This window comes from Aptenodytes patagonicus, chromosome 1 (genome assembly GCF_965638725.1).
Source record: "Aptenodytes patagonicus chromosome 1, bAptPat1.pri.cur, whole genome shotgun sequence".
NCBI lineage: Eukaryota > Metazoa > Chordata > Aves > Sphenisciformes > Spheniscidae > Aptenodytes > Aptenodytes patagonicus.
In genome coordinates, this window is record NC_134949.1 from 71,224,681 (window position 1) to 71,237,323 (window position 12,643).

The following is a 12,643-nucleotide window of genomic DNA, read 5'->3' on the forward strand; positions in this document are numbered from 1 at the left end:
TTAATATGGCTTGGTCATCTGAGCTGGACCTAACCTGTTTCTTAGTGATGTTTGTCTGTTCTTTCCTATTATTAAGAAACAAATAGCTCCTGATTGGAAGGTGTTGACATGGGCACTGGTTTTCTGCTCTTGCAGTTTCAGTTGGAGATGAAGCTGGCCAACAGCTGGAGCATTGCCACAAGTTTCAACAGTCAGGCCACAGATTTGTGACAAAGCGTGCAGGAGGACTAAATGCATGATGTGTGCATTTAGATTAACATGATGAAGCTGGTAGAAGCAGATAAAAGACAAGGATAACTAGTGGATGATATCCCATGAGCCTGCTTCCCAGTGTTTGAATGCAGAGAAAAAGTGAATGCAAGTCAGAGTTCATTTTGGGACTAAGTGTTTTTACAAACTGTTTTGTGGACTATAAAATCCCTCCGATTTCAGTGTGTTTTGTCCTTCGAGATGGGGCCTCATTGTCATTACCTGGGATAGTTTCACTTATGATTAAACAGTAGTAAAGGGCAATGCAATTTTCAGCTGCCCTTTGTATCTGCAGCAAAGGCTAAGTATTTCCTCAGTAATAATGATATGAGTAAAAATAATTTGTTTCCCCCAAGTAAGCATTGCAAGAGTAAAAGAAATTCTGCCTTTACGTGTGTGTGCACAAAGGTATGAGAGGATGAAGTAGCCTATATTGGCAGAATCTGAGATCACACTAGTTTCTGACATGCAGGGTAAGCTCACTGATCTTTTGTAGTGTATATTAGATGAATTTGGCCTGCGAGGGTGGAATCCAGTCCTGATTGAAGTCTCTGGGAAGTCTGCCAGGGATTCCAACAGGACCAGGATTTCAACTCTAGTCTGTATATGAATAATATTTCAGTATCTTCTGATCTTTGGGGACAACATATTTGAAATACTTCAGAGGACACTTGAAGGGGAGAGTCAAGGGTCAGTCCTTCTAACATGAGAACCAGTGGTTGTGCCAGCAGCTTCCAGCTATGTCTTGTTTCTTCCTTTGTCTGCTAATGGGAAATGATAGACAAATGTCATTGAGATCAGGGGTGGGACCAGTATATGCAAATCCAAATGTCAAGCGAAAGCTCTGCCTGGCCCTTATATCAATGTGCAGTAGGAGAAAGATGAGGAAGGAAGTGGGAGGAGTGGAAATGGCATACCCGCACTCAGCCTGCCCAAGGGAATAAAGACAAATGGGGACTTTCCATTGCAACTGACTGGCTCTGAGATGATAGGTCCTACTGCTGCATGCTTAGAAGTGTATTGCACTGTTAGCAGCAGCATGCTAGATGTTTGCTAACACCTCTGGGATGGTGCAGCTCTGTAATGCTCCTTCCCCCGTGCTGAGTTAGATCGTGGATACGAGAGATGGAAGTGAGCAGGTATTTAAAGCCATGGATCTTTTAGTTGCAGACCCAAGGAGTGAACTCTGTGGCAGGGACAATGTCCTATAAAAAAACTCCCTGTCAACGCTTTCATGTGGTTCACCCTGCAGCAGCAGGAGCTGACACAGGGCCTGGCACCTGCAAGGACATGTGTGGCATTCACTGTGGTTACCTATGCTGTAACCAGGGTGGGTGAAACCTGTTCAGCACCTATTTGAATCAAGGGTCTGGACTATGGTGTGGTCCTGCAGGCCATCAGTAGTCTGCAGAGCGCCAACTGGGAATCTCTATTCTACGTAATCACTACATAGTTTTGCTCAGGATGCCACAGATGTTAACTAATATGTTAATCAGGTTTAAAAATGCCCCACCAATGTACATAAGCTTTCTTACTCCTGTGAAAGATGAGATGGAAAATGTAGCTTATGCCATAAGCGGAGATTTTAACAGATGGATTTTTTTTTTTTACTTCCTTGACAAAACTCTAGGTAATTCTCTGCCTACCTTCTCACAGAGTCAGTGGTTTGGATATACACATGTAGATGGAAGCGAAATGTTCTGAGAACAGAAATTGGGATTTTGAGAAACCTCTCCAGTTTGATTTTTCTGATGCTAAGTATGAACTGCACTTGGTTGGTTTGCCATTGATGAATTTTCCTTGGAAGTCCTAAGAAGTATGGTCAGATGAAACAAAGCACAGGCTAGATTGGAACAAAGCTGTGTGTTCACATGACCGAATAAGTTTATTTTGCCTTGAGTCCCAAATGAGCTATTCTGTTTGGGAAGGAATAAAGCTGCTTGATATGAGTATGTATGTGTGCCTTTATATATATGTACAAGAGTTCATTATCTGCAGTCAACATGAATACTTGGCTAAGTTTACAGTAACAATTGCAGATGCGGTTTTACGTGAAAGGAACATTAAAAATGAACTTATGGAGGAAAGAAGAGCCTCTTTAAACGTAAGCTTTGCTATTGGTAATATATGATTGCCAGCGATATCCGACATCTCAGATTAAAGAAAGAGCATGCATGAGTGTGACAAAGAACAAATCAATCCATTGAACTCCACCTTTTGACTTCAATGAAGTTGCACCTGTTTCTGAAAGATCTGAGTGGCACCGAATGCTTCTAATGCAGAATTAAAAGGGGAGCAGGGAAAATAATTTCCAAATGTTTTCTGACAGATTTTAATAGAAAACAGATTTATTTGTTTTGACTGAAGATAGATTAAGGAACTCTAATTCTCCCAGATATTGCAGTAGAATGCTTGTCATACCTGCATTTCATGGGTGCCAGATTAAACAAGTCACATATAGACAAAGAGTGTTGCTTGCTGAGTTGCTCTCAGCTGCAAAAGGGACAATGAAGAGGTTCTGTTTCCACTTCTGAGGTGGAGGAGGTAGAAAGAAAGGGCAATGGTAGTCCTAGGGATACAGTGGATGCCATGGCACATAGCCAGCTGGAGCAAAATATTCTTCGTGCTTCTCACTGACCAGTCCTTTACTGACATTTGTCAGGTCCACACATCCATCCACACCAGGGCTTTGGGACAACTGAAGTGGAGACAGATGGGAAAATGGGATATTTGGATTAATGGGGTACAACTCTCAAAGTTGCTTGCAGTCTCAGTTTATGTCAAGCTTTAATGAGACATTTGATCCTTTTTGTGGGAGTATTATAAAAAAAAAGGGGGGGGCAATTACAGAATAACTTCAGTCTTGTGTTACCACCTGATCCTGCAGTGAGGACATCAGAGGTCAGCTGCACGCATGTAGAAAACCTTTGTGTAGTTGCACTTGGAAGCCTTCCCTTTACTACGCCTCTGTAGGAAAGGTTCAGAAAGAATTTCCCTTTATCACCTTTGTTCAGCCCTTCTCTGCAGCAGACATTTCTTTTTGTAGGATATGGCTTTTTTAGTACTGATCTTGCAGTTTTGCAGTTACATCTAGTGGCTGGGACCAAACCTGGGGCCTGGTTGTCCTTTAGCCTTCTGCAATTGCACAGTGAGAAGAATTTGCAATTGGTGGAGATAACATAAGGACTAAGAGGCACAAAATTGACTAAGGCTCAGTCCCTAAGTCCACAAAGTAAATCAGAGGTAGAACTAACCAGGAGTATCCCCAGTTGCTGGGTTTACCCTAAATGCTAGGCACTGGGCCATGATATCTCATTGGCCTCCTTGTTCTGCACTGTTACTTGAGTTCTCCTGGAAATCCTGAAGCTGTTTCTCTTTGCACTGTTCCTGCCTCCTGCAGCTAGGGATGAGGGAGGGAGGAAAGGAGGGAGAGAGAGGCTAGGAACTGGTCATGGTTTCTTTCATGAAGAAACCCAGTATTGTCCTTTTTACTACTCTAGACCTTTTCTGTGCTTCCTGTGGGTCCTAAAATTTCTACCAGCTCCCACAGAACTGGAGCCCTACAACAAGTGCGGGATGGGTCTGTGCTGGTGCCCCACTTCAGTCACCAGTATGAGGTTTGGGCTAAGGAAGGAAGGGGGAGGTACCTGGTGCACAGTGCATGCAGATATCTTTAGCTAGATAAGAAAGGAAATTTAGCAGAAAATCTCTCTTGTTACAAAGAAACCAAAGGCCTAATCCCCTTGCTCCACTTCAGGTGAATAAAGCTATGTTCTGCCCTCATTCTTTAATGAAGAATAGGCCAGACTGCTGAGAGGGGGGCTGGCAAGAGCTCTGATCCATGCTGTCTTGCATGGGCAGTCGTCACAGCTTGCAATCTGCCTAGCAGTTGTCTGCGTGAAGCCTGCCCTGGCCATTCACAACACTGGAGTAGCGAGCATGTTAAGGAAACAGGCATGACTTTCAGGCTCTTCGGGCCTGAAGGTCACCAAGAGGAAATCTGCAATTGTTTCATTGTACTGGGAGGGAAGCAAGATGGCATGCGCTTGCATAATGTTGTCGCCAGACGTGGCCAGCGTAGAGCCCTGTGTAATACACAGCCATGCTATATTAGGGAATATGCTCTGGCTTGAAGTTTCTTGGCTCAACTAGGTTGAAGCTGGTGCAGTGGCTCAGCATAAACATCTCAGTCTGGGAGCTCATTCAGTGTAATGGAAAGGTGACTGGCAAGTCTTGAAAGAAAGATATTTCTGTTTGTTAAAGACCTAAGTAGCAGTTTGCATTTTCACTTGCTTGTTACCAGTCTAGCTTACCTGTTTTTAAGGCCCCCTGGGTGCTGAGCTGTCTCTGAAATCAGTGCTGGGAATAGGGTGAGGACAGTATTAAATCTGAGCCAGAGCAGGAGGTTATTTTGCTTTCCATACTGGAATTATACAGATATGTGGTGGTGTGTGTATTTCTACCTAGCCAATTTATTGTTTGCTTTCAAAGAGCATATTCCCATTAATTGCTATTAAAATATTTTTTCATATATTTACAATTACTGTGCATTCCTCTGATTTTCCACCTTGATGAAAGCTGAAAGAAGACAAAATTTTAAACTCTCTCATGGGATGAGACATAAAGGGGAGTGGGATTTGCATACATGTGTTTTGTACCGGGAGGGATTAAATGTGGCTGTCCTTGAAGGAAGCACTTTTTAGCAAGACAATGAAAAACTCAACAAATTTTAGCAATAAACCACAGTCAACTGAAGATCAAAGGCATTATGTGAAGTGCAGAGATGAAAAGGAGAGAGAGACTGGTACTGCTTTTGAAATGAGTGTTTTTGTGGGGAGATGGTATTTGCAGGGCACATACTTTGCTATGATTCTGACTCAAGTAATGTGGCAATGCTGGTAAATGTTGTAGATAAGTTACTTTGCTTATCTGTCTTCTCTTAGCCTTTCTTAGCATGTCTTCAGGAAGACCACAGGGTTCATCAGACATCCCATGATCTAAAGGTTCAGTCACAGAGTCAAAAGAGAGAGACACCCTGAGAAGACCCTTGTATGTGAGGCTGTGGAAAATCTGAGGTCCTGAGCAAGACTTATCTTCAGTAGTTTCTGAGAGGTATTTTTAAAAAAAAAAAAAAAAAAGCAAGGCCAAAGATCTTTGTAATATTCTTTCATAGGTCCCTCTTCTGCATCTGGTGGTGGAAAACTCCTGAGAGTTCACTTCAGATTCTTTCAGTATTATTTCAGTTGTGTAAAGGTTGAAAAGATGCTGAGGGTCTTGTTTTGAGGTAGAAGCAACAAAATGATAATTTTTGTGGTGTACCCTTTCACAGTGTAAGAGTAGCCCATATGTCAGTAATTTGCATGTGTGTGTGGGTGTCAGGGGAATGGAACTGGTCAAATAGTTTCGGACATCTACTTCTATTTGCTAAAAATATATATATATATTTTTCTGCTTCTTTAAAATTTATTGATGACTTCTGGTTGAATTAGGTGAAAAACGTACCTGGAAATAATTTGGAGAAAAAACCTGAGGTATCAAAACATTTTCCATCATACTTTGAAAACCGAAATTTTTATATTGGAAATAAAACCAAAGAACTTTTTTTTTTTTTGAGGTTGAATGGAACATTACTTTTGATTTGAAACAGTTTTCTTAGGGACAGTTTTCCTCTTTTCAGAAAAATGAAACTTTTTTGGTCTGACACCAAATTATTAAAAATGTGTAACAGGAAAAAAAGATGCAATCAAAGAATAAAAAAAATAATTTCTTTGCACACCTGGGGAGGTCACACAGACATTTTCACATTTGGCTCTGAAGGCAGGCCCTGGAGTCGAGCTGGGTGGAGTGTTATATTTTGGCACAGGATGAACAACACTCATGAACAATTTTCATTTTAAAAAAAGAAGCATCAAAATGTGCATGCTCCCAAAAATGGTTTGTAGAAAATAGTTCAAATAATTGGTACCTTCATCTATAAGCAAAGCAATTTTTGAATCTTCTGAGAGGCAAGAACACTCTGAGAAACTCTGATTTTATACTCTTTTTGTGGAAATAGGAAACATTTTTAGAGAGATTGATGAAGTTATTGTCTGGTAGTTTTCAGAGGCTGAAAGATAAATAATTTTGGGGAAGACTGTGAACAGCACTGAATAGTTGACTTCACGTGGACCTTCTAGCTGATTACTCATTTTCTTGCACTGATATGGCTTTGCTAACTAAAGGTCGTACTGTTGACCTGACTTCCATTTCCCAAGTACCTTCCTCATTTTTGAAAAAGGGATTTGGCTTGCAAGTCATCTGAATGCCGTGAAGTGGCTGGAGCTCAGTCCTTTGAGAGGAGACACTATACTCTAATAAACCCTAGACATCCTCCTAAGACGTCCATCCATCTGATCTTCATCGAACAACAGAAAAGCACACTGTAGATGGAGAAAGGTTGTTGCATCAGGGAACTCACGACTGCTGTGCAATCTCCCCTATGCTCCTGAGAAGGAAAGAGGGGAGGAAGAACAGAAATAGTTTTGGGTTGTTGTTATTATCCTCCTCAGCTTTCCTCATGAGGAAGAGAGCTTGGGCTTTTGGAGATGAGAGATGGTGCTGAGGAAGTGGTGGAGGTATTGGCTGGGACATTTGGAGAGGGGATGGGTCAAATGTGGGTGCACAGAGTCCGGAGCTGGGGGGAGGGAAGGAGTGTACCTTAGTCAGGAGAGGTGGAGAGAGGGATGTACCTGGCTGGGTAAGAAGTGATGAAGGTGCAAATAAATCAGATGTCAAAGCGTGTCTGCTTTGTGGAGGTAGAGTGGGAAAAAAACTTTGGGATTCTCAGTTCTAGCACATGAGGTGTCAGCCTAACAGTCAGCTCCTTATATTTTAAATCCCTGATGGTGACTGTACTCCACAGACTAAATGCTGCTGCCTGGTGCAGTCTTAGTTCCTGTGGACACCGTCATCTGCCCTCTGTGCACAGAAACCCAGCACGCTGCTTCGAACTTGCTCTCTGTAGTGTACCATTCCTCCTTTGATCCTCGTCTCCCAGCCGGGGGGAACCACATCAGTCCTGCAACTCATGGGCCCTCTAGAAAAGGAACTGAGGCAGGATTTAGCTGCACATGTAGGCTGGGATGAAAATGCTTCTCGGGAGAAAATGGCAGATTTGCTGTTCTGTGTTAAAGGGGTACACGGTGGTAAGAGTAAACAAACACAAGATTTGAAAAAAAGTCTTGTTACAACTTGCTTTTTATATATAGTCTAATTGTGCATTAAAAAAAAAAAGGCAGCAAAATTGCAAAGTCACTATTAGATTTGCAAAATGAACTTTCCTTTTGAACCTCCACAAAACAACCCCAGCCACCCAAACATGAGGAAAGTCACAACAACAAAATTTTAAATCCCCCAATCCAGGAGCAAATCAGAAAGAAAAACACCCCCAGGAAAAGTAAACTAATAAAATAACCTTCACAAAACCCTTGCCCTCAGCAGTGTTTTAATCCAAAAAAGGGGGCAGAAAAAGCCACGGATTCCCTTAAGTCATGAGAGGCTTTGCTATTGCCAGTGATTTTATGGGGAGGGCGCTTGGACGCTGCACCGGCGGGCAGGAATATAAAGCTGCAAGACAGATCTACATCTGTGAACAGAGCACTTCAAATAATTTATAAATGCACCTTGGCTTTGTTTCCCTTAAACTGCAAGCAGTTCATAAGCCACCTTTGAAAATTTTAGTCTGCATCTGCACGCTGGCTTTCTCTGAGGCGTAAATGGCCAGTCTTGTACTAACGGGCTGGAAAACATTTTTTTGGGGGGGACGTGGGGGGTGTGTGTGTGCAAATCCTCTGAGTGCAGCGCCTAGGCTAGAATTGCAGAGGAAGCTGAGGCCTCCAGCCCTGCACAGGAAGCAATCTTAGAGCAGGCCTTAAATGCCAGATTCCAGGCAGAGTTTAACTAACCACTGACAGCTCTGTAAACAAAGCAGGGACAAAAAGAGAACAGCTTTCCCTTTTCTGGTAGTCATTTTTGGTTTGGGGGCTGCAGGGGAATTCTGTAATACTCGGCTTGATGGGATATAAACCAAGGCTGGAAAGGCTTTGTATATGAAGAACTGTAAAGGGGAAAATATTTCATGGACTAAACCATAAAGAAGAAGGTAGGGCACGGGGAAAACGCGTGGATTAAACTACAAAAAAAATATTGCTACTTTTGGTTCTTTGAGCAGGATTTATACACAGTTTGGCTCCTCCTGGGTGGTATTTAAAAGCTGCGGCTTATTTTCCTTCTTTTCTCTTTTCCTTCTCTCCTCTTTTCTCTTTTCTTTTTCTCTTATTTTTCTTTCTTTCTTTTCTCATTTTCTCTTCTCTTCTTTTCCTTTTCACTTTTTTGGAAGGGGGGTGGGAACGGACAGACGAGGGCTAACTTTTGCAGAACTTTTAATTATCTGTGCAACTAAAGAAAATAAGAAATCTCTTGTGCAGCGTTTTTACTGCTTCCAGTAAAAATTGGAAGCTTAAAGTTAAAATCCTGCTGAATTGTTGCTTTTGTTTGTAGAAAAGACCTGTGACGTTACAAATAGCTAGTCTGCGGCTAGCAGATGTATACAGTCCTTACTTACAGCATGTTGATTTAATTTTAGCTAGGAAACTAAATGCAGGCATGGGCTATGTTTATCCTACAAGGCATTTCATTAATCTTGTTTATCTCAACAATACTGAGGAAGTTAAATTTTTTGATGGAAAAAGAAAATAGTTACAGCGAAGTTAAGAAAGCAAAACAAAACTAAATGGACTCAGTTGGTTAAATGCATCCCATTGTGTTTTCTCTCTCATCTAAGTGGTCATCTCCCTTTTAGATTTGGATCTTTCCAGAGCTCTGAACACTTGAACACCCACCATGGATGACTTTGAACGCCGCAGAGAACTCAGGAGGCAAAAGCGTGAGGAAATGCGCCTTGAAGCAGAGAGGTGAGGTATTATGTATGGAAAATGGTGCCGGTGGCTTGCCTTTGATTAGCAGTGGCTTTGAGGATTTCTGTCTTAAATTCCAAAGTGTGCTATAGCTAATCAAAGAGTCCTAGCTAACGGTATGTGCCGTAAAATAGCTTTAGTTAATATCGTGGGAGAGGCTGGAAGTCAGGGGTGTCTAGTGTCTAATTCCCTTAGGCTGTTGTAAATGTCCTGGCTTCTAGTTATTTTGTTATATGGATAAATGTAAACAGTGAAGGTGGACTATGGCCATGTGAAATTACAGATAGGAAAACTCATGCTCAGATGCCATGTGGGTGAGTGCTGTGCAGAAGGGATTTTGTTTGTCTTTTCAGACATAGGGCTAAAATTATAAGATAGCAATTGAAAGCTGAGATACACTTGGTATATGTAGTATAGCATATCTGTGAATTGTCTGCCATTACTGTGCAATTGCTGTTGTATTTGTACTGCCTGTCACTTTTTATTTATTTACAGCCACTTTATGTGGGCAACAAGGGCAGCATTTGCTATCAGTTATTACAGATTTACTTTGATGCAGATGAGAACAGAACTTGATGTGGGTACGATGATGTCAATTTATGAGAGAAGCAGCATGAAAATACTGGGAGTGGCATTTCATTAACTAACCCCATTTTACACCTGTACAGTTCCATTTGTTTTAATAGAATTTCCCATGATTTACACTGGAGTAAGCAGGAAGAAAGACAGGCTCTATTTATTTTTGTAATGTCTTCTCTGATATAAAGATTTGATTTAGTTTATTAACTAAATCAGTGATTTTAAAAAAAAATGGAACTTAGGTTTAAGCACATTTTATTCTCATTTTTGTATTTAATTTTGAATATGGACTTCATTTTCATTTCTGGTCTTTCCCACGCGCTGACAAAACCATGGTGTTTTGGGTTCTGAATGCTGTAGGAGAGAATACATTTTCAGAGCAGTTTTAAATGGAAGTCAGCAGAATGCAATACCAAATATATTTTGTATGTCTGCTTTGAGCTTTTCTAATAAGGCCCTGCTACATAAGCAGGGCTCTCTGATAGAAGTTGATGATACCTGGGGGGGGGAAATCCCAGGTAGACAAGATGCAATAGCCGCCTTTCTTTCTAAAGGAAGCGTTGCCATGCAGAACTGGGCATGTGAGCTCTCATCAGGCTATAAGCTGAACCCGTGAGCTCTGGAAAGCAGCAGTGTTGTCTGCAGATAAACTAACTCACGTGGTGGCCAAAGGGAAATGAGGCGGCAGCCTCCCTTTAGAAAATGCAGCCGTCACTTGGTTGGGGACCTCCCCAAAAGGCAGAGGAGCAAATGTGCCGTGGCACTAAACTGCCTTCTCGTTCCAGAAGGTTTCCCCCCAGGCCTGGACCAATATGTTTTTGTTGGGCAGCGTGGGAGGGATTGCAGAGCCCGTGCTAGTGTATGGTATAGCACATGGTATTTATATACTTCTAGTGTATTCCTGCTTTAAGAAAAAGAAAATTTTAAGTAAAGGCCGAGACTTTAGGGTTTGTTGCTAGTAGAGGCCCTGGGTGGCCTGTGGAGGATGCTGGGGGGTGTAGTTCAGGAGGTGTTTTCTACTATGGAAAAATGTCACTTGAACTTCCCTGTAAAGGCATCCAAGCTCACCACACAAGGGTGTGCAGAGGCTGTGGGGTGGTCTGAGCATCAGCGATGTGGCGCAGCCGTTTTGTGGAGGCAGTGACAGCCGCAGGGGGTTGGGGATAAGGGGCTCTGCCCTCACCACCATGGAAGCTGAAATCCAGGACTTCAGGTGTATCTGAAGTCACTGTGCGGCCTGCAATTTTACACATGGGCCCAACTCCGGTCCCTGATCACGCATGGGGAAACCGGAGCCCTGGGGAGGCAAAAGCTGCAGCGAGCAGCTCACCGGTGTCCCTCAAAGGAGCCCTCCCTGGGAAGCCCTGCAGTCCGACGGTGATACCTGCCCCTGCATGATGGGGAAGCCAAGCGGTTGGGCCAGAGGGCGACGGCCGCTGACACAGGAAACAGCCTCCTCCCCACCCACCCACGCCTGCTTTTGGGAAGTGTTTTTGCCACGTCTGGGGCGGCTTTGCTGGGATTTTGTGTGGTAAGTTTTGTGGAGGAGGTGAGCTTGGTGGCAGTCCGGCCAGAGGAGAAGGACTTGGGCCCGTGTCCCTATTTTCTGCCGAATAGCCGCAGAAGCGCTCCATGCCCTTTTCCACACATTTGAAGGCTTTTAGCAATAAATCGCTGTACGCTAAAACTTGCTGCACTCCCTCCGCTGCTGCCAACTTCAAGCATCCAAGTATCATGAGTCAGACCCCTTAAAAGTCACAAGACTGCTTTAAAAATCTTGAGATCTTAAAAATAATTTAGTCTGGCCTTTTTATTTTTGGTTTGCCTTAACAATAACAGAGCCAGATTCTCAAGTTCAGATGTGAATCTGGGAGCTGGGACCTCCCGAAACCTGCCTCAGCAGGAGCAACGCCATGGAGGAGCTGAGCATCCGCCCCCATTGCATTGCACTGCTCACGTTGAGCTAAGGGCAGCAGCATTTGGGCAGTTACTAACAAACAAATCTGTCATGCTGGCTTGGTTTTGGTGAATTCAGGGAATTTTTAGGGATTTGGGGATCATCTTCACCTTTAAAAATATGACTACAACATGTTTGTGTACACATCTTAAGCCACAGCAATCTGCTTGCCAGACCTCACTCTGTCTGAACGCTTTCAGGTGTTTTATCAAGTGAACTGTGCGGTCCTAAAGAGCGGCATGGAGGCTGAAAATGCTCCATCAGCTCTTGAGCAGTGGTACCTGCTGCTTGGGCACAGGGCATTTCCCTGCACCCTCTCATCAGTGGGCTGTTGCCTTGCTATGGGGAAACCACTGCTGGCTGTAAACATTTCCACTGGGAGGTGGACAGACGGATGATTATGTGTAAGCTGTAACATGTTTGCTAGGTCTCCCAGACGCTGTTTAGGCTTCTTTGAGTTGAACAGTAAACCTAGAAGTGCAAGCAGCCGTATCAAACAGCAGCGTTTGTAACTCAGCCAGCCGCAGTGACGCATTTTGCCATTTCCTGGGATAAAGGCAGATGGAAAGCCTGTCTTCCCAGCCCAATGCCTGTGCCCAAGAGAGAGCGAGGGGTGAAGATGCCTTGTAGCAGTATGGACTCATGCACCACATGCCTGAGAGGGAGTGACTTGATGTTATTGCATCTTCCCCAGGGGCCAGAGACCGTGTGAGGACTGGCCAGGATACATGTGCCGTCAGTTTCGCAAGTGTCTGTCATGCTGGAGCCACTGATGTCTAGCCACTTATGTCTAATCTTTGGAGATGCTTAGTGCAAGTTCAATCCTTGAGCGCTGATGTTAGGCTTTCTGTTTTGTTTTTTTCCCATTAGAAAGCTGTTGGAAATGATGCTTTATTGTGCTGTG

The 12,643-nt window shown here is 43.2% G+C and overlaps 1 protein-coding gene across 6 annotated transcripts in view; it reads left to right on the plus strand.

The window, feature by feature from the left end:
* The window catches only part of CALD1 (caldesmon 1), a 203,861-nt gene that overhangs the window by 97,942 nt on the left and 93,276 nt on the right, over positions 1-12,643 (plus strand). For 5 of the 6 annotated variants that reach the window (XM_076341925.1, XM_076341937.1, XM_076341956.1 and 2 more), the window contains one exon: positions 9,089-9,200. In XM_076341925.1, coding sequence (XP_076198040.1) covers positions 9,130-9,200 — 71 coding nt within the window. In that variant the 5' untranslated portion in view covers positions 9,089-9,129. Of the gene's footprint in view, positions 1-8,216; positions 8,390-9,088; positions 9,201-12,643 lie in introns of those variants that run through there. The other variant, XM_076341947.1, reaches the window with a different exon arrangement.